This window comes from Heptranchias perlo, chromosome 8 (genome assembly GCF_035084215.1).
Source record: "Heptranchias perlo isolate sHepPer1 chromosome 8, sHepPer1.hap1, whole genome shotgun sequence".
In the NCBI taxonomy this organism is placed as follows: Eukaryota; Metazoa; Chordata; class Chondrichthyes; order Hexanchiformes; family Hexanchidae; genus Heptranchias; species Heptranchias perlo.
The window spans coordinates 4,901,318-4,922,109 of record NC_090332.1 but is presented as its reverse complement, the minus strand read 5'-3'; the positions used below and the strand labels follow the sequence as shown (position 1 = coordinate 4,922,109).

The 20,792-nt window shown below is 46.1% G+C and overlaps 1 protein-coding gene across 7 annotated transcripts in view; it reads left to right on the top strand.

Annotated features, from left to right (window-relative positions):
* adgrg6 (adhesion G protein-coupled receptor G6) overlaps positions 1-20,792 on the top strand; it is a 105,435-nt gene that overhangs the window by 30,224 nt on the left and 54,419 nt on the right. For 4 of the 7 annotated variants that reach the window (XM_067988557.1, XM_067988552.1, XM_067988551.1 and 1 more), the window contains 5 exons: positions 2,184-2,807; positions 8,772-8,834; positions 13,762-13,833; positions 16,217-16,276; positions 18,758-18,814. In XM_067988557.1, coding sequence (XP_067844658.1) covers positions 2,184-2,807; positions 8,772-8,834; positions 13,762-13,833; positions 16,217-16,276; positions 18,758-18,814 — 876 coding nt within the window. The remainder of the gene's footprint in view (positions 1-2,183; positions 2,808-8,771; positions 8,835-13,761; positions 13,834-16,216; positions 16,277-18,757; positions 18,815-20,792) is intronic. The other 3 variants (XM_067988554.1, XM_067988553.1, XM_067988556.1) reach the window with 3 other exon arrangements.

The following is a 20,792-nucleotide window of genomic DNA, read 5'->3' as shown; positions in this document are numbered from 1 at the left end:
TGACTCTTAACTGCCCTCGCAAGCCACTCAGTTGTATCAAACTTCTACACTTGCAGCGGTTCAAGAAGGCAGCCCACCCCCACCTTCTCAGGGCAACTAGGGACGGGCAATAAACGCCGGCCTTGTCAGCGATGCCCACATTCCGAGAATGAATTTTTAAAAAATAATCACCTAGTCCCATGGAATATAATTTCAATGTGTTTCAACACCTCTTTCCCTTCAGATTGAATTCCTGATCCAAGCACAACATTGAACTGGCAAAAGTTTGGTGCAAAATTAAGATTTCCCCACAGATACAGATTTGTGATGCATTGCCAAGTTTCCACTGGAGACAGTCGTATGCATGAGAAGTCTAATTTTGTGTAACAAAAATATCCGCTGCTTTATGTTGTTTTTGTTCAGTGAATTAATGAATGAACGATGAGATGGATTTATGGTACAAAGATTAAAGTAACAGTACAATGGCTTGCCTATATTGTGTACACTGTAATTGGGCACAAGCTGGTCACCTTTGAAGGTTCAAACAGCAGGTTGACTCCTTCAGTCGGCTTTTTGCTAACTCCTCCTCTGGGTGTAGGCAACACTGGCTTGTTTACTGCTCTAATTGCCCTGAGATGAAGGTGGACCTTCTCCTCAACATCATCCAGGACAAAGCAATCCGCTTGATCGGCAGCCCATCCAATGCCTTAAACATCTACTCCCTCCACCACGGGCGCAGTGTGTACCATCGACAGGACGCTGTGCAGCAACTTGCCAAGGCTTCTTCAGCAGCACCTTCCAAACCCACGATCTCCGCCGCCTTGAAGGACAAGGGCAGCAGGTGCATGGGGACACTATCACCTCCAAGTCCCCCTCCAAGTCACACACCATCCTGACTTGGATGACTTGGACTTATATCGCCCGTTCCTTCATTGCCACTGGGTCAAAATCATAGAAATCTCAACCTAATAACATTGTGGGAGCAGCTTCACCACACGAGATTATTCATTCTCGGGATGTGGGCGTCGTGGGCAAGGCTGACATTTAACACCCATCCCTAGTTGCCCTGAGAAGGTGGTAACTGAGTGTCTTGCTAGGTCACTTCCGAGGGCAGTTAAGAGTCAACCACGCTGGTGTGGGCTGGAGTCACCTATGGGCCAGACCAGGCAAGGACGGCAGGTTTCCTGTCCTAAAGGACATTAGTGAATCAGTTGGGTTTTTCCGACAATCCGACAGCTTCATGGTCAGTTTTACTGATACCAGCATTTTATTACCAGATTTTTTTTAGGCCAAATTCAAATTCTCAAACTAGTTGTGGTGGGATTTTAATTCACATTCTCTGGATCATTAGTCCAGGCCTCTGGATTGCTAGTTCAGTAACATAACCACTACACCACCATGCCCATGCAGCAGTGTAGTGGTTATGCCGGAATCACTCTCGTTGCCTGCAGCTTTCCAACTCACTGCCTGGGCTCGCACAACAGCCCAGAGCTATCTGTTGCTGTGGACACTGCGTTACATAGCGGAGCATCTCGCGAAGATGTCCTCAGCTGGGCGCAGCCATCCTCCAGCACGTTTGAAGGTGCTGCATTCAGTCAATAATAATACTGTATTATATAGATGTCAAAGACAATTCTTATTCAAACACAATGGGCTAGATTTGCCTATCCATCGGCCAGACGGGCGGCTCGTACTGGAACCCGTCTGATGTTCAGTCCGTTGAAATCTGTGTAATGAATATCAGGTGGGTTCTATAACAGGACGGCGATCTGCTCCGCCAGCTTACCGCTCGGGCGATGGAGACGGAAATCTACCCCCAGTGTTTCTTGGCTGTCCGGTCATGTGTTTTCTCAAGATTCACACGAGTTGTTATGATCTGGAACGCACTGCCTGGAAGGGCGGTGGAAGCAGATTCATTAGTAACTTTCAAAAGGGAATTGGATAAGTACTTGAAAAGGAAAATATTTGCAGGGCTGATGGGGAAAAAGCAAGGGGAGTGGGACTAATTGGATCGCTCTTTCAAAGAGTCAGCACAGGCACGATGGGCCGAATGGCCTCCTCTTGAACGATTCTTTGATTCAGCTAAGCGCAATAAATGCATCTTACTGTTCAGTGATAGGGTGAGCATCGGTGGCCCTCTTTACGTGCCTCTGTAACTCATCCTGCTCTTGTTTTTTTTTAAATCTCTTTGCCTTGACATCAAGTGGCCGTGTCTCTGCGGAATCAGAAGGTGGTGTTGACCAAGGCTTCCCGCAGCCGGCTCATTTCGGTCTCCCCTTCGGTCGCCATCCCCGAGCTCCGGCAGTTCACGGTGTGCCTGGAGGCCAAAACGTCCAATGTGAAGAAGAACTGGGTCCTCTTCTCCTACTCGGACAGCAGTAACACGCCGGTGTTCAAATTCTGGATGGAAAGCGACAAAATCCAACTCTTAGTTTCTGACGTCTCGTGTGATGTGAGCCGACTCTGGAAAGAACATTTCTCCAACGATGCGGTCAAGGACGCCTGGCGCCGGTTGTGCATCGCCTGGGACGGGACCTCGGGCGACGTCATCACCCAGACTCAAGGCAAATACCAGCTCAACCCCTGCTTGGCGACCGAAAACAAGACCATCGTGGGTAATGGGACACTCACGCTGGCACCGCAGGGGAAGGGAGCCAGCAAATCCTACACCGGCGAGCTCTACAACTTCCGCCTCTGGAACTTCACCATGTCGGGTCAGACCCTGCTGGATTTAACCTGCGACGAAATGGGCAACGTCGTGGACTGGGAGAATTCATTCTGGAACGTCCCTGTCGCCTTGCTGGAACCAGACAGTGGCTTGAGCTGTGGTGAGTATGCTGCTTACTGTTGGATGGGTCCTATTGCTCCAGTCCGCCATGTTCCCTCTTTTTATCTGGTTGTTTTCTGTACAATAATATACATTGATGGCTCCTTCCCAGTGAACCATCAGCTGCTGCATATCCTTCAACTACCACTTACAGTGCACTTTGTTAATTCCCCCTGCGTGAACATCAGAACACATCAGCTGCAGGAACCTTAACCGTGTAAGTGGTGATAAAGAATACTGACGACAAATATACTGTCTCTCATAGATACACACACACACACACACACACACACACACACACGTCATTTAAAGATAGGAAATGTAGGAGTGACATCAAGGCTATAATCTGCTAGCGTTCACGTGATGGTTAACCACTTGTCAGCTTTGCTTTTCTGGTTTGTGATCTTATCTGAACCCCTCGATTAGATTCCAGCCTGTAACTCACTCCCAGGTATCCATTATTCTATATATAATCCATCTGAACCCCTCGATTAGATTCCAGCCTGTAACTCACTCCCAGGTATCCATTATTCTATATATAAACCATCTGAACCCCTCGATTAGGTCCAAAGTCACCTGTTGCTCCCAAGCATGTTACCCTTACCACATGTCATGTCTCAAATTACTCATATACTGTATCCCAAAATGTTATTTGCTGAAAGAAATCTATTTAATTTCCATTTGAATGAATCAACACTCTCTGCTTCCACCATCTCCCCAGGGAGCCTGGCCCATAGATTGACCACTCACTCACTGAAATATTGTTTGCGCAGATCATTTTTGAATTTGCCCCCCTTCGAGCGCAGGCCCTGTCCTCTGGTTCTACCGTTCTGGACGAGGTGAAGCTGCTTGCCATGGTCTGTGTTATCTAGTCCTTTTTAGAATCCTAAAAAGCACCAATTATATCAACTTTCTCTGTCTCACTTTAAAATTGAAAGTGACGCTGGAGCAGACTGCAGCTGTACGTTTCCGCCCACCTGCAACTTGACTCCGTTTCCTGGGTGGTATCTGGTGGGGTGACAGCCGTGATGCCCTCAGCATTGCGTCAGCCACACCAGCAGCTCGAGAGGGTGGCAGGGGGCCGTGAGGTGAAATACAATTGAAAAAGCAATGCAAGATATCTCAAAGAATCGTTGGATAATCTTCTCCACCCGCAGCATCATATATACCAGTAAAAACAATAGCGAAATAAAAGAGGTGACTTGAAAGGGCCAATATTGGATGGAGGGCCTGTGGAATGAACAGAATGTGTTGTTGTGGGTTCTTCAAAGCGAAGTGACTCAGCCCACTCGTGGGTCTGGTTTCATTACACACAGCATTAGTCACTTCCACATCTCAACTCGGATTTTTGGAAAACATTATTTCCACTTTATTCCACTTTGTTACCACCCTGGGGAAAACTGCCCCTACTCAATCCGTGCAGTGACTCTGTAAATGTTCCCGGAGACTTGCTGTGCTCAGTGTAGTGACTCTGTAAATGTGTTCTGGACACTTGCTCTGCTCAGTTTAGTGACACTGTAAATGTGTCCTCAAATATCTTCCTGTCCAGTGAAATCATAGAATCATAGAAGTTTACAACATGGAAACAGGCCCTTCGGCTCAACATGTCCATGTCGCCCAGTTTATACCACTAAACTAGTCCCAATTGCCTGCACTTGGCCCATATCCCTCTATACCCATCTTACCCATGTAACTGTCCAAATGCTTTTTAAAAGACAAAATTGTACCCGCCTCTATTACTGCCTCTGGCAGCTTGTTCCAGACACTCATCACCCTTTGAGTGAAAAAATTGCCCCTCTGGACCCTTTTGTATCTCTCCCCTCTCACCTTAAATCTATGCCCCCTCGTTATAGACTCCCCTACCTTTGGGAAAAGATTTTGACTATCTACCTTTTCTCTGCCCCTCATTATTTTATAGACTTCTATAAGATCACCCCTAAACCTCCTACTCTCCAGGGAAAAAAGTCTCAGTCTATCCAACCTCTCCCTATAAGTCAAACCATCAAGTCCCGGTAGCATCCTAGTAAATCTTTTCTGCACTCTTTCTAGTTTAATGATATCCTTTCTATAAAAGGGTGACCAGAACTGTACACAGTATTCCAAGTGAGGCCAAACTAATGTCTTGTACAACTTCAACAAGACATCCCAACTCCTGTATTCAATGTTCTGACCAATGAAACCAAGCATGCTGAATGCCTTCTTCACCACCCTATCCACCTGTGACTCCACTTTCAAGGAGCTATGAACCTGTACTCCTAGATCTCTTTATTCTATAACTCTCCCCAACGCCCTACCATTAACGGAGTAGGTCCTGGCCCGATTCGATCTACCAAAATGCATCACCTCACATTTATCTAAATTAAACTCCATCTGCCATTCATCGGCCCACTGGCCCAATTTATCAAGATCCCGTTGCAATCCTAGATAAATCATAAAGGAATTCCTTTTCACCATGCTTAAGCTTTCTTTAGAAATACCAGCCAGAGCGTATCTTTAGGAATAAATATACAATGTCCCGACACACAGTGACCAGAAGAATTCTTCCCCTCTCGTGTCTATGTTGCTCTTCAATCGGAAGGAACGGGGTGTCCCTGGTCCACAGAGTTTCACAATGCATCTGTCAGTGCTGCTTTCTTTTTGGCAGATTAGTGATATACCTAACAAGATTGGTAAATCTTCTTGCCAATTTGTCCCATATTCCTGTCATCCAATCCATCCCACCCTCCACAAAAAAATGGAAATTTCTCTTCTTCAAAGTGTTGCTGATGGAGAAGCAGCAAAATCTCTCCACTGGTTAAGGGGGAACCAAATGTGATTGATCGTCAAAGGATGCTGTTTGACGGATGGCCGACAATCCCAAATATTTAGTGACCCGCCATTGCAGAATTAAAGCTCCCTTTGCATTGCCCCATCAGTTGAATCAGATACAGCATGTGTTAGATCTAGAGTAAAGCTTCCTCCAGGTTGGACTAACCCCAATCTCCAAAGAGCACTGACTGCACCAATGTGACAAGAAAGAAAGAATATAGCACCTTCCATGACATCCCAAAGCGCTTTACAGCCAATGAAGTACTTTTGAAGTGTAGTCACGGTTGTAATGTAGGAAAAGTGGCAGCCAATTTGTGCACAGCAAGATCCCACAAACAGCAATGTGATAATGACCAGATTGGTTTTGGTGATGTTGGTTGAGGGATAAATATTGGCCAGAAACCCTCAACTCATTTAAAAAGTACCTGGATGTGCACCTGAAGTGCCGTGACCTACAAGGCTACGGACCAAGTGCTGGAAAGTGGGATTAGGCTGGGTGGCTCATTTTTGGCCGGCGCAGCCATGATGGGCCGAATGGCCTCCTTCTGTGCCGTAAATTTTCTATGATTGTAGGACACCGGGGAGAACTCCCCTGCTCCTCTTTGAAATAGTGCCATGGGATCTTTTACATCCACCTAAGAGGGCAGACGAGGCCTCGGTTTAACATTTCATCCAAAAGACGACACCTCCCACAGCGCAGCACTCTCTTAGAACTGCACTGGGAGTGTCAGCTTAGATTATGTACTCAAGTCTCTGGAGTGGAGTGAACCATGGCTGACACCCGCGTGAAGCATTGTTATGGCTGTCTGAGTCAGATTGTCAATTTAACATAACATAAGAAACATAAGAAATAGGAGCAGGAGTAGGCCTTACGGCCCCCTCGAGCCCGCTCTGCCATTCAGCCAGATCATGGCTGATCTTCATCCTTAACTCCACTTTCCTGCCTGATCCCCATATCCCTTGATTTCCCTAGAGTCCAAAAATCTATCTATCTCAGCTTTGAATGTACTCAACGACTCAGCATCCACAGCCCTCTGGGGTAGAGAATTCCAAAGATTCACAACCCTCCGAGTGAAGAAATTCCTCCTCATCTGTCTTAAATGGCCGACTCCTTATCCTGAGACTATGCCCCCAGTTCTAGACTCTCCAGCCAGGGGAAACAACCTCTCAGCATCTACCCTGTCAAGTGCCATCAGAATCTTGTATGTTTCAATGAGATCACCTCTCAATCTTCTAAACTCCAGGGAGTATAGGCCCATTCTACTCAACCTCTCCTCATAGGACAACCCTCTCATCCCAGAAATCAATCTAGTGTACCTTCATTGCACCGCCTCTAAGGCAAGTATATTCTTCCTTAGATAAAGAAGACCAAAACTGTACCCAGTCCTCCAGGTGAGGTCTCACCAAAGCCCTGTACAATTGTTATAGGACTTCCTTACTCTTGTACTCCAATCCACTTGCAATAAAGGCCAACATGCCATTTGCATTCCTAATTGCTTGCTGTATCTGCATGCTAACTTTTTGTGTTTCTTGTACGAGGACACCCAAGTCTCTCTGGACACCAACCTCTAATAGTTTCTCACCAATTAAACAATATTCTGTTTTTCTATTCTTCCTACCAAAGTGAATACCCTCACATTTCCCCACATTAAACTCCATCTGCCACCTTCTTGCCCACTCATTTAACCTGTCTATATCCCTTTGCAGACTCTTTGTGTCCTCCTCACAGCTTTACTTTTCCACCTAGCTTTGTATCGTCAGCAAACTTGGATACATTACACTCGGTCCCTTCATCCAAGTCATTAATATAGATTGTAAATAGTGAGGCCCAAGCACCGATCCTTGCAGTACCCCACCAGTTACAGCCTGCCAACCTGAAAATGACCCGTTTATCCCTACTCTGTTTTCAGTCCTTTAACCAATCCTCTATCCATGCTAATATATTACCCCCAACCCCATCTTGCATAACAACCTTTTACATGGGACCTTATCGAATGCCTTTTGAAAATCCAAATATACTACATCCACTGGTTCCCCTTTATCTACCCTGCTAATTACATCCTCAAAAAACTCTAATAAATTTGTCAAACACGATTTCCCTTTCATAAAACCATGTCTCTGCCTAATCATATTATGATGTTCTAAGTGCCCTGTTACTACTTCCTTAATAATGGATTCCAGCATTTTTCCGCCGACTGATGTCAGGCTAACTGGCCTGTAGTTTCCTGTTTTCTCTCTCCCTCCTTTCTTTAATAGCGGGGTTACATTTGCTACCTTCCAATCCAATGGGACCGTTCTAGAATCTAGGGAATTTTGGAAGATCAAACCAATGCATCCACTATCTCTGCAGCCAACTCTTTTGGAACCCCAGGATGTAGGCCATCAGGTCCAGGGGATTTATCGCTTTTAGTCCCATTTAGTTTCTCAAGTACTTTTTTTCTACTGATTTTAATTACTTTAGCTTCCTCACTCTCATCAGCCCCTTGGTTCCCCACTATTTCCGGTATGCTTTTTGTGTTTTCTACTGTGAAGACAGATACAAAATATTTGTTTAATGCATCAGCCATTTCCTGATTCCCCATTATAATTTCTCCTGTCTCAGCCTCTAAAGGACCAACGTTTACTTTTGCTACTCTCTTCCTTTTTATATACTTGTAGAAGCTCTTACAATCCATTTTTATACTTCTTGCTCGTTTACTTTCATATTCTATTTTCTCCCTTTTTATCAATTTTTTGGTCCACTGAGCCACAGCTGACCCTTTGTTAGCCTGTGGCCATGAAATAAATGTTGATGAGATCATAAGACCTCAGGTCACCAGGGTCGATACAAATGGTGTCATTGTTCTTTATATAACACAATTTTGAATTAAACAAAGAAGACAGCAAAACCAAAGCATGGTCTCCCCATTTGCTTAGTTGGAAAAGCCATTATATGTCATAGAACTGAGTCATAATGACTGAGAGGGTTTGTGGTTCAGAGCCCAGTCTGTGCTAAGTTGGCTGGTCCAGGGTGCCAGCTCCTGATCGCTATCCAACGATGCTTACTGGAAAGTCGTGCGGAGCACACACACACACACACACACACACACCTTTCACTGTCATGATTGTGCTTCAATGAAGACCTCGTAACTAACGTGCATTTCTCGTACATTTACAGCCACTGCACTCGTTACCCAGACGACCATCAGCCCCACCTACTGTTCTTCCACGGGATGTCAAGGTAGGGCCAAGGCCAGCGTTGTCCGCAGTTTCACAGGTGGCGCAAACTGGCCATCGTGGTCTGTACTGTTTTCTTTATACAGCAATCAGCTTTTAATAGGATAGATTTTTGAACTCCCCGTCCCTTCCTTGGGTTAGCGAGTTTATCCAATGAGTAAGCAAGCCTCACAGGACAGGGAAGGAGCCCAGCTTCCAATTAAGGCCACCTCAGCCAGTACAAGCTGTCTCAGGCCAGGGTTAGAGAGGAGGAGGAGGGTGGGGGTGTGGGGGTGATAAAATAATATTGGCCAAAGTTCCCGCTTCTGGCGCTCTCCGTTTGCTCTTGCTCGAAGGGATGTCATGGCTTCGTCAGATAACTCAAGACAGACCGGGAACTGAATCCAAGCCATGCTGACCTTTATCTTGTATGGACTGCGCTGAGCACTGAGTGCCCAGGGTTTGGCATTTTAAAAGTTTCTTCATTGAATTAGCCAATTTCCTGGCCCTGGGACAGTTTAGTTGATATTCTGAAGGCAAGATTCCCGGGAGGAAGGGAGGGGAGAGGGAAACAGATTTTATCTACGTACTCCTGGATCAAAAGGGCCTGGAAATGACTCTCAATTCATAGCCAATGAGTTAGAATCCCTCCCCCTTGGTGTCAAAACTAGTCTCTCAAAACTTTGTTCAGTTATTGCGATTTACATGATGTTGAAATTTTGCCATGTTTTATTCATGGCAAATATTTGTTACTGAGTTTAAGCGCAAGGTGTTGGAAAATTCCAGAAATTCCTATTGACCCCTCTCCCCGTTGAAAATGAAAGAAAAAATCTTTTTTTTTTAACACGGAGGGTTCTTGGGACTGACTGTGGCCCACCAGGAACAGTGCTGGGAGGAGAATCCATAATAGCTTCTCAAAGAGAAGTGGATCAATATTTCATGGAATCTTACAGCACAGAAGGAGGCCGTTCAGCCCATCGTGCCTGTGCTGGCTCTTTGAAAGAGTTCTCCAATTTGTCCCACTCCCCCCTCCCTGCTCTTTTCCCCCCCTAGCCCCTGCAATTTTTTTCCTTTCCCAGTATATTTAAAAAAAGAAAAATGTAAGCAGGTATGGGGAGAGGGCAAGAGAATGGGAATAAGCAGATGGCTCTTCCAGTGAGCTGTCACAAGCCTCCTTACTGCACTGCAAGATTTTATTCTCTGATTATCAACATGGCCAAATATAGTCATCAAATAAACTGATAATGGTAAGTTTCATCTAAATGACGCCATGCTGAGGTGCTTGGTCCATATCACCGGTCGATCAAACTTCATTTAAATGCTAAAATCTGGTTCATGTTGTTCTATTCTCCGGGTAGGTGGGTGGGGTAGGGGTGGAATGCCCCCCGGTCATAGCCACCTTCCCTGCTGGAGCATGCGTGTTTGTAGATGTCAAGGGTGACAGTTAGACTCGGTTGAGATGCCCCCCATGGTCGAATAGCATGCTGTCACTCACTGCAGGGGCTTACTCTTGTAAACGGGCCATCTGGGTGAGGCATCCGAGGACGTTCGGCTAGCTGCAGACCTATCCCCCCAGCAAGAAGCAGCGGGGTAGAAATTGGTCCAACGGGCGCAAAACAGGGGCAAGAAGGACCAATTTAGGGGCACAATATCCTGTGCCCAGTCTGCACCTTTGTTGCAGGTAAAGGCGTATTAGTAAAGGCAGCTTTACAGGCATCATACGAACAGGAAAAGACCCTCTGGTCCATCCAGCCTGCCCTGCACAAATTGTGATACTCCGTGTATCACAATATATACACACCCCCACCCCGCCCGAAACCACGTGATCGCCCGGGAGAAGCGAAAAACCAGATAAAAACCCAGGCCAATTTTTTTGGGGGGGGGGGGGGAAATCTGGGAAATTCCTCTCCGACTCCCCTAGGCGATCGAAACTAGCCCGGGAGATCACTTCAGCCCTTATAATTCGAGGTATTACCCGCCTTTTGAACGAGGAGGTCTCCGGCCCGGCCAGAAACAGGTCCAGCTCTCGCTTGAAGGAATTCAGCGAAACGCCGTCCACCGCACGAGCCGGTAGCCTGTTCCAGAGGCCCACTATTCTCTGGGAAAGGAACCACCCCCTGACATCTAACCGAGACCTGGCCTTGCACAACTTCAAATTGTGACCCCTGGTCCTCCCTAAACTATTTAATTGGAACAAACTGTCAGCTCGAACACAGTCCCAGGCGGCCACCTTAAAAAAACAAACATTAGGCCCTTTACATGTGCAAACGAGGGTTCTATGAGCGGAGCAGGAGCCGGGCCTGCTCCGCTTGGGATTCTTAAGAGTTGCCTGCGGCCTGACCAGCGGCCGCCACCAAAAGGAAAGTCTTAGAGGCAAGCGGGCCCATACGCATCTTAGTAAAATGCATGAGCTGCCTGTCGCGCTAAAAATGCTAACGAGGCCCGAGGACCAATATTGGGCTGGCCTGGAGCCTCCTCGGTTTGGGGCCCGCCCTGTTGGCACAGCGATGGTCACAGGCCGGAGCCTATTTCCACCCCCAGCGCCTTTCGGGAGAGGGAAGGAAGAGAACAGCAACTTTAAAAAAAAAATAAACCAGTTAATTATTGTCCCTCCTTGAGTCACACTCTCACAAAAACACACACTACCTGCCTTCTCTCTGCCTTGGCTGCCTTTCCAGCAAGTAGCCCACGGGCCGAGGCAGCTCATCAATTATAATCCGACCTCTCTACATTTCAGCTGCCCGCCTGTTTGCCCGTTTGATCCCATTTGCGTGAAGGCATTGTGCAAGCACGCGTCTCCAGGCAGCCAGCTTAGTGACATTGCCTTTCTTGTTCCAACGATTAATTCTTTGAATCGGGTGACATGGCAGCCAGGGAGTTGAGTTCAATGGGCTGTTTAATCACCAGGTTCAGGGGACTTGTTGACATTCTGTCACCGAACAAGGCGACAGGAAAGCTGGAACAAGAACTTCTCGTGCTGGCGGACGAGTGAGCTGAGAAAGGAACGTTTTGCGTAACTAGGGTAGCTGTCTGTCGCTCCCCCTCCCGGTCCCGGCTTCTCTTGTGATCCCGTATAATTGCCACCCTTCAACTTGACGTTTTGTCTTCAGTCCTTTCCTGCAATTGGCTGGCTGCCACGGAAGAAAGAGACCGTCTGATTGATACGTGTACTTGGATCACTGACAGCATGTCAGAACCTTAACTCGCTCGCTCCCTTCCGATTATTGCCTGCTCCCGACAGCCAACCTCCGTGGCTCCCTTTTGGATTAAAACTTGACTCTTCAGAGGCCTGTGTGGTCCTGCAGTGCCTGGCAGGAGGGTCTCTCATTCACTGGTGTCATTCCTGCCTTGCGAGGGGCCCCGTGCAAAGGTTCTGTCTGGGCCCCCTACCTTTTGCAAGACATAGTACTAAAATTTGTTACAATTGCTACAACAGAAATAAATAAATGAAGGAATCTGACTCGCCCTCTGATGCCGCGGCGCGGTGACTAACTTTTTATTCTCGGGATGTGGGCGTCACTGGCAAAGCCGGCATTTATTGCCCATCCGTAGTTGCCCCTGAGAAGGTGGTGGTGGGCCGCCTTCTTGAACAGTGTGATGCAGCTGAGTGGTTTGCTAGACCACGTCAGAGGGCAGTTAAGTGTCAACCGCATTGATGTGAGACTGGAGTCACATGTAGGCCCAAACCGGGTAAGGACGGCAGGTTTCCTTCCCTAAAGGACATTACCTTTAGCAGAGCCCCTGTGAGCCTGGAAGGAGCGAGGGAGCGGAGAGGGAGCGAGAGAGAGCGGGGAGGGAGCCATGCGGTCCCCACCCCCCTCCGTAAACCGAGCATTGTCTGATTCCGGAACCCGCTAAACCTGTGATTCTGGTGCGCTCCGACATTCCCCAAAGGACGTCAGGAATCCCCTGCAAATGGGCCTCCGATGCCGCGGCTACATTCCGAGGAGCCGACCAATGGCTGGCTGGCCCAGGGATCCCTGGGTTGTGCTTGGGATCTTGCCCTGTTGCACGCCAGCGCGACCCGTGGAGCGAAGGGGTTCCATCGACGGATCCGCTCGGGGTCCGAGTGGCTCGGGCTCTGTGCGATTTCACGGGTTGCATGGTCCTAACTCTGCCCCTGCCTCAGTATAAACTCGATGGATGGGCTCATTACATAGAATTACATCGAATTCACAGCACAGAAACAGGCCATTCGGCCCAGTTGGTCTATGCCAGCGTTTATGCTCCACACGACCCTCCTCCCACCGTACCTCATCTCATCCTATCGGGATACCCTTCTATTCCTTTCTCCCTCATGTACTTATCTAGCTTGCCCTGAAAGGCATCTATGCTATTCGCCTCAACTACTTCATGTGGTAGCGAGTTCCATTTGTAATGCTACAGTATTGAACGAGGAACCCAGGGGTTATGAGTTCAAATCCCATGGTGGTGATTGGTTACAATTGATCTTGTAGCCTGTGGGCTAGTGCCAGAAACATGCTGGATTGTTATAACGACCCAATTGGTTCACTAATGTCTTTATAAGAGCTCCTCTTCAAGTCGTGCGATGGGATCTTTTACATCCACCTCAGAGGCCAGACGCTACCTCAGTTTAAAGTCTTATTTAAGAGACGGTACCTCTGACAGTGCAGCACTCCCTCAGTACTGCACAGAAGCATCAGCCTAGATTGTGTTTGAGTTTCTAGAGTGGGGCTTGAACCAAACAACCCTCCGACTCAGAGGCGAGACTGTTACCCCTGAGCCACGGTTGCTGCATCTTGCTTGCGATGGCAAAGTCCGTGGCCTTTGCTAAAAGTGGAAACTCATGGGCAAGTGAGGTAGCGTTCCTATCAACAGTGTGCAGCTCACAAGCTGCGTTCAGTAACTGTGTGTAATGACTAACCCCTATGTCCCAGCACTGTGTAATAACCTGCTATTACCTGCCTGCCTTTTCCTTGTCTTGTTACCAGCGACCACACCAGCTAACAGCACCAGCACCACTAACACACGCAGCACTAACAGCCCCGAGCCCTTCACTTACGGTAAGTAAAGTGTGTTTATTCATTCTGTTCCTATTTTTATATATTCCCATTAGCAATTCCTATGTGCACATTCAGAATGGGAACAGCCTATGTAAAGGTGTGGTGGTGTAATTACACCCTCCAACCAGTGGTGGTGCTGCAGCTCCTCTATTGGGGAAGGGTGTAATCACAGTGTGAAATGTTTACATAGGCAGTTCCCATTTTAAATGTGCACATAGTAACTTATAATGGGAAAAGTGGAGAAAAGGCTGCATAGATGTATAAAAATAATAATTTGTAATTTACTATAATCACAAACTTTATTTCAGTAAGAATATATTAAATCCAACAATCTGGTAGTAATATTATGAAATATTGTTTGTTATATGGTATGGTACTATTATATACAATATTTTGCAATACATAATTATAGCATGTTGCAATACATACTATGTTATTTTATATTATAATATATAGTATGTTATAACGCAAGATCTTCGGTATATGATTGAGTGTACAGAGGATGACAAAGTGTCTGGTGTTCGTTACATGGTGTCGTGTACACAGCGCAATAGCTGATCTGGTAAAATGTAGATAAGATCACAAGAAAACTCAAGGATGAGAACAGGCCATTCAGCCCATCAAAGCTCATCCCTCTGGTAATCTAATTCACTCAGACGAGCATCCAGCTGGGTTTAGGACATCCTTAATGTCGGTGTTTCTATTATCCTGCCTGTAGATGATTCCTTGACATTTTTCACCCTTTCTGTAAAGTTCCTTCTGATACCTGTATAGTATATTTAAGATGTGATATCCGGTCTAATATATCTAGTTCATATTGTAAGTTGTAGTGTTAAGTATACTATATGTAGTGTACATAGTATATTGTATGTCGCCTATATTAAGAGACAGTGTATATTAAAAGCTGTGGCATACAGTATATTATAAGACCTGGTGTATAGTATATTATATAGTATATATTAGAAGATGGGGCGTACAATACAGTGTATATTATAAGAGACGATGAAGAGTACATTGTGTATAATGTATATAAGATGTAGAGCACATAATTATTGTGTATAAGACTTGGTATATAATATATTATGTAGTATGTATTAGAAGATATGTTCAATTTATTATATAGTGCATATTAGAAGACATGGCGCATTGTATATTATACATAGTGTATAGCATAAGACAGTATACAATATATTAAATATAGTGTATATTAGAAGACGTGCCATACAATATATTACAATACAAACCCTATGTGGTGATGGTACTCCGACAGTGCTGTTAGGTAGGAAGCTCCAGGGTTCCAGCATACACAAAGCTCCCCACTAGTGAAACCGCGGGCCTTTTCGGGACAGAGGGACAGATCAAATTTAGGAAGCCTTTAACTCTTTACAGCAGTACCACTGGCATGAACGATTCTTTTGCTGAGTACTCTGAGGCAGAACGAAGGGAAGGGCTCTTCCCACTTGGCTCCGAACCAGTGCACCAGTGGGTACAGTAGGTCGCAGCTGGACAACCAGCTCTGGTAAGCTGAATGGCTTTAACTGGTTAAATCCCAGGAGTATCTCCTGCATCGATTTAGGAATACATAAGCACTGTCAGCCTCCGCCTCACTGGATATAAGTAAGCGGGGTGTGTCCCCTACAGTGAGAGAAAGCGAACTCTGTTACAGGTAAACGGAAATCCTACACATCGGGACATCTCAGTCTAAGGCTTTGGACACTCTTTAAAATGGTTGATAGGTTTTCCTGCATATTGGACCCCCCCTGGCTGACCCTAATAAAAAAAGAATCGCAAGCACTACGTGGAATCAGAGTTGGCGTTTCCGTTTTTATTTTTGTTAATTAGGTGATTTATGTACTTTTGTTAATCAGGCGGTTTATGGATTGTCCTGCGGACTGTGTCATGCTTCCCTCCTGTGTTGTTCCCACAATGTGCGGCAGTGTGCGAGATCATACACTTGATGGGTCAAAGATCAAAATCGGGCTGTTTCACAAGTCAGCAACTGTTAAACAGTGCATGCACCATTGGCAGTGCACGGAGGACCACGTTAATTCATAGTAGGTCCAGCACCAAGGAGGAGGCCATTCGGCCCATCGTGCCTGTGCCGGCTCTTTGGAAGAGCTATCCGATTAGTCCGACTCCCCGGCTCTTTCTCCATAGCCCTGGAAATTTTTTCCCTTCAAGTCATTGATACCGGAATATCTGTCATTGAACAAATATCATATTCACAAGGGAGCCGTGCACTGTAATCCTGGCAATGAAGACCCACACTGAGATTTTCCCTCCGTCGCTGAACAGGTCTGAGAATTAGTGAGAAATATACAGTTTTAAAAAAAAATGTTATTAGCCATGTGATCAATATCTTGCATTTGCTTACGTCACAAAGGCACAAATCCTCCATTCACTGAAGTCACAACACAAGGACCCAGAGAACCCACAGAGTCGAGTAAGTTGCTGGATATTTGAACCTTTAATGAGTGTAAATGCATACATGTGAGTAAATATAAGATTCAGGAGACACTGGCCACTTGGCAGCCTCAAGTCAGATATCGTGAGTCTCACACTGCGTCCCAGTCATGCAAAAGTAAGAAAGAACTTGCATTTATATAGCGCCTTTCACAACCTCAGGACATCCCAAAGCGCTTTACAGCCAATGAAATACTTTTGAAGTGTAGTCACTGTAGGAAATGTAGCAGTCAATTTGCGCACAGCAAGCAACACAGTCACCGATGTGGGAAAGCTGAAATTGAAAAAAGAAACGCTGGATAATGCTCAGCAGGTTAATGTTTCAGCTCTGACCCCTCATCAGGACCGGCACAGTCAAGCTTGGAAAGTGCCTTTGATAGGACTTGTAATGATCAAGTACGTGCATTTATAGATGTGTTTCATATCAATTTGAGTATGTAATTTAAGAATGTTCCCTTAACCATCAGTGTCTGATGATTTATCAGTAAGCCACCAGTTAGATCCAGACTGCATTAACCAAAAGGCTGAAAGAGGGAATTTGCAAGCAGAGAGTGAGCTGCTGAATAAAGAGTTGCCTCAAACCTTACTAAAGTTATTCCTTTTTCAATCTTGGATTACAATGTACCCTAAATCCAATTCAAAATTAGAACATAGTTCAAAATCATGAACGGTTTTGATGGAGTAAATTAAGGAGAAACTGTTTCCAGTGGCAGAAGGGTCAGATTTAAGGTGATCGGCAAAAGAGCCAGAGGCGACATGAGGAAACATTTTTTTTAACGCAGCGAGTTGTAATGATCTGGAATGCGCTGCCTGAAAGGGCGGTGGAAGCAGATTCGAACGTTACTTTCAAAAGGGAATTAGATAAATACTTGAAGGGAAAGAATTTACAGGGCTAGGGGGAAAGAGCAGGGGAATGGGACTAATTGGATAGCTGTTTCAAAGAGCCAGCACGGGCACAATGGGCTGAATGGTCTCCTTGTGTACTGTATCTACTATGATACCATGATTACAGGATTGACAAAAACAAACAGGGTTGAACAACAGGGACTAACCACCAGAGACTATTAAACCCATTTACTACCTCTTTGTAGACATAATTAGCTGATCTGAACTCTTGACCTCTACCCATTGTTCTCTGCTCCCCTCTTTGTTCTATAAAGGTGCTTCTCCAGCCTTGACCATATTTGTTCTGAAGAAGAGTCCCAACTGAAACATCAACCGAACTTTCTCTTCCCTACGCTGAGCAATCTGTTGTTCATTTCCAGCCTTCTCTGTGGTTTGCTTTTATCCTTTCAGGTGCCTGTTGTCTCTCTTGCACAATGGAAAAGAAAGAACTTGCATTTATATGGCACCTTTCACAACCTTGGGATGTCCCAAACCGCTTTACAGCCAATGAAGTACTTTTGAAGTTTAGTTACTGTTGTAATGTAGGGAAACGCAGCAGCCAATTTGCACACAGTGAGGTCACACAGATAATGACCAGGTAATCTGTTTTTAGGTGTTGGTTGAGGGTTAAATATTGGCCAGGATACTAGGGAGAACTCCTCTGCTCTTCTTTGAAATAGTGGCTGTGGGATCTTTTATGTCCACCTGAGAGGGTAGACAGGGCCGTGGTTTAATGTCGCATCTGAAGGACGGCACCTCCCACAGTGCAGCATTCCCTCAGTACTGCACTGATGTGTCAGTCTCTGGAGTGGGACTATCAACCCACACCCTTCTGACTTCAAGGCAAGAGTGCTACCCACTGAGCCACAGCTGACACTAACGGAGCCTACTTGACTGACACCGTGCCTCGGGCCAATTAGTAACTATCTTCCGTGGAAGGGGGGAAAGGAGCAGAGACTCTTAGGGGTTGAGTTGGCTCCAAGGTGACATGGCTGACAATGGAAGATTGGCGCTGACTCAGCCCTCTGCGGCAGACTTGCCAGTCCGATACCCGAGTGCTCCAGGGCACGGTTGATGATTGACCATCCAGCCTGGCTTATTAATGGGACCCGGAGAAGCAAACCTGTCACTGGAGGGGCTGGGATTCTCTCCGCTCATTTCCAGGTAACCAACACCCTAATGCATCGTGTGGTCCTAGCCAGATTAGCAATGGGATACTTCCCAATGCTCTGTGCTGGTAAACTATGTGATTGAACTCCAGCAGTAACATTGCGCACACCTGGGCAGGGTGGGAGGGGGGGGTGGGGGAGGGTTCCTTTGCCTTATCTGCGGCCAACCTGTTCTTAAGTCCTCTGAAGAACTTGGGTCGTTTGAGATCCCCTTTGAGCAGAGAGTGTGCACTCCATGTTGGGCGAACAAATGCTCTACACGTGTTGACTTCTCAATAGTTTGGCTCAGGGACTCTTTGGTGACAGATTTCTGCGTGAGTCAGATGGCTGGCTAACCAAAGAAGAATGGCTGATGGCGTTTGATTCTAAAGAATGAGTGCTTGACTGCTGTGTTTTACATTACTCAGGCCTTCAAACCTCTACGCTCGTCCAAAACAGCAATTGTAATTGCTCAAACAGTGAAGGTAGGGTAAGGATGGGTACATTGTCGTAAAGCTGTTCAGTAGTGAGGGTATAAGTGGGTGGAGTAGTAATGGCGCTGTGGGAATGATGTTACTAATCCAAAGGAAGCTTTGAGGAGGAGAGAGGGTGGGGGAGGTATTGCTTTGCTTTAAATTGGAGCATGAACACACATTTAAAGGGGCAATGTTCTCACCACAGAAAAAAAGAATGTTTTGCAAATCTTTCATGATGCAGTGACTTAAAATGAATCAAAAATAACCCTCGTCCTGTCACTTAAGGTGAATGGGTTGAAAGCAGTGAATCCCATGAGGTGGCGCTTCTCCCAATCCTGAACCAAAAGGAAAAAAAAATAATTTCCCTAACACTTTACACCAAACATTTGCCCCTTTAAACAGGTGGTATGTGCCCTGCAAAAAAAAATAGTCTTACGGTATAGAAACACTATTAGACTACATTGGTGGTAGTGATGGTGCCAAGGCTGACAGTTGCATGGGTGGTGGTGGTATGGGCACAGGAGCATGGGTGGTGGTGGTGGTATGGATACAGGAACATGGGTGGTGGTGGTATGGGTACAGGAGCATGGGTGGTGGTGATATGGGTACTGGAACATGGGTGGTGGTGGTATGGGTACAGGAGCATGGGTGGTGGCGGGGCCAGCTCAGGTTGCAGTAGCACTGGTGGTCTTAGCTGACATGACAGTGGAGGGCCGTCAACTCCACTGCCACCTTCCTTAATTGAGACACTTCTGAACATCTTCAAAGGGGCAGCAAATGATGGGTCCTGAATGCGACCACTTTGTGCCCTGATGCAGCTTGTGCAGCACATGGTTATTCGATGAGCTACTTCCAGCATGCGTCTGGGTGGGGCATTCTTCTGAGAGTCTTAGAAGGCTTTACACTCCTTTTCTACTGATGTCTGGTGAAATAGTTTTGGATCCTCCATGAATGGTGATACTTGCCCAAGCATTTCAAGTGGCTCTTCCTGATTGTTCCACTAAACAGGTGTTAAATGAAAGATACCCCAAAACAGATCTCTTCCCGCAACCCCCCCCCCCACCAATCCCCATTTTCTCCACTCCTTTCCTGAAGACCCTGTCTCCTGTTGAGGTACTGACCCATGTGCGTTGGTCGTCCTCCAGCACCTCACCCAAGTGACCATACCTCGTGCGTGAGCCTACCGCGAGTAAACGGGGTTTCCGCCGAAGTCGCAGTGTCCAATCAAGAGAACCTCCCCCCACCCTGAAGAAATTCAGCCCCAGGGTTACAGGATTGTGTCCCCGAATCTCTGAGCTGTGCCCCCAATGATTGACACTCCCTGCTGTGAGCTTGGAATCAACGTTTATGTGCAGTGCCATGAATATCCAAATACCCTTTATATTTTCATTTTTCTGTGTTATTATTTACAAGTTTTTACAAATCCAAAATATCAATCAAAGGAATTTCAGTCTGGAATGAGCTTAATTTGTTTTTCTTCCACTTCAGATGAATCAACAGGTGTTTCTGCTTTCATGGTATTTGGCTTATGCCTCGCGCATAAGGGAAATCACACTGCATAGTTTTAGCTTACAAGTGCAGTTAAGGGGAAACTAGATAAGTAGAGGGAGAAAGGAATAGAAGGATATGCTGATAGGCTTAGATGAAGTAGGGTGAGAGGAGGCTCATGAGGAGCATAAACACCGGCAAAGACCAGTTGAGCCGAATGGCCTGTTTCTGTGCTTTAAATTCTATTTAATTCTATGAAGTTCCTTTGTTTGCTATTTTACGAAAAGAGAACGCATTGTGCAGATGTCAGACTCCCTTTATCCCCCCAACTCCTGTTAACTCCATAAGGAAACTTTGTAAATTACTATAGACCTAGGAACATCTTAAAATTCAGGAATGCCACTCCAAAGTCAGGCCGGTATTGAAATTAACCCGAAATCTGGGACTCTCCAATTAACTCGGGAGCAGTCGAGAGGTGTGGTAGGAACTGAAGACTGTG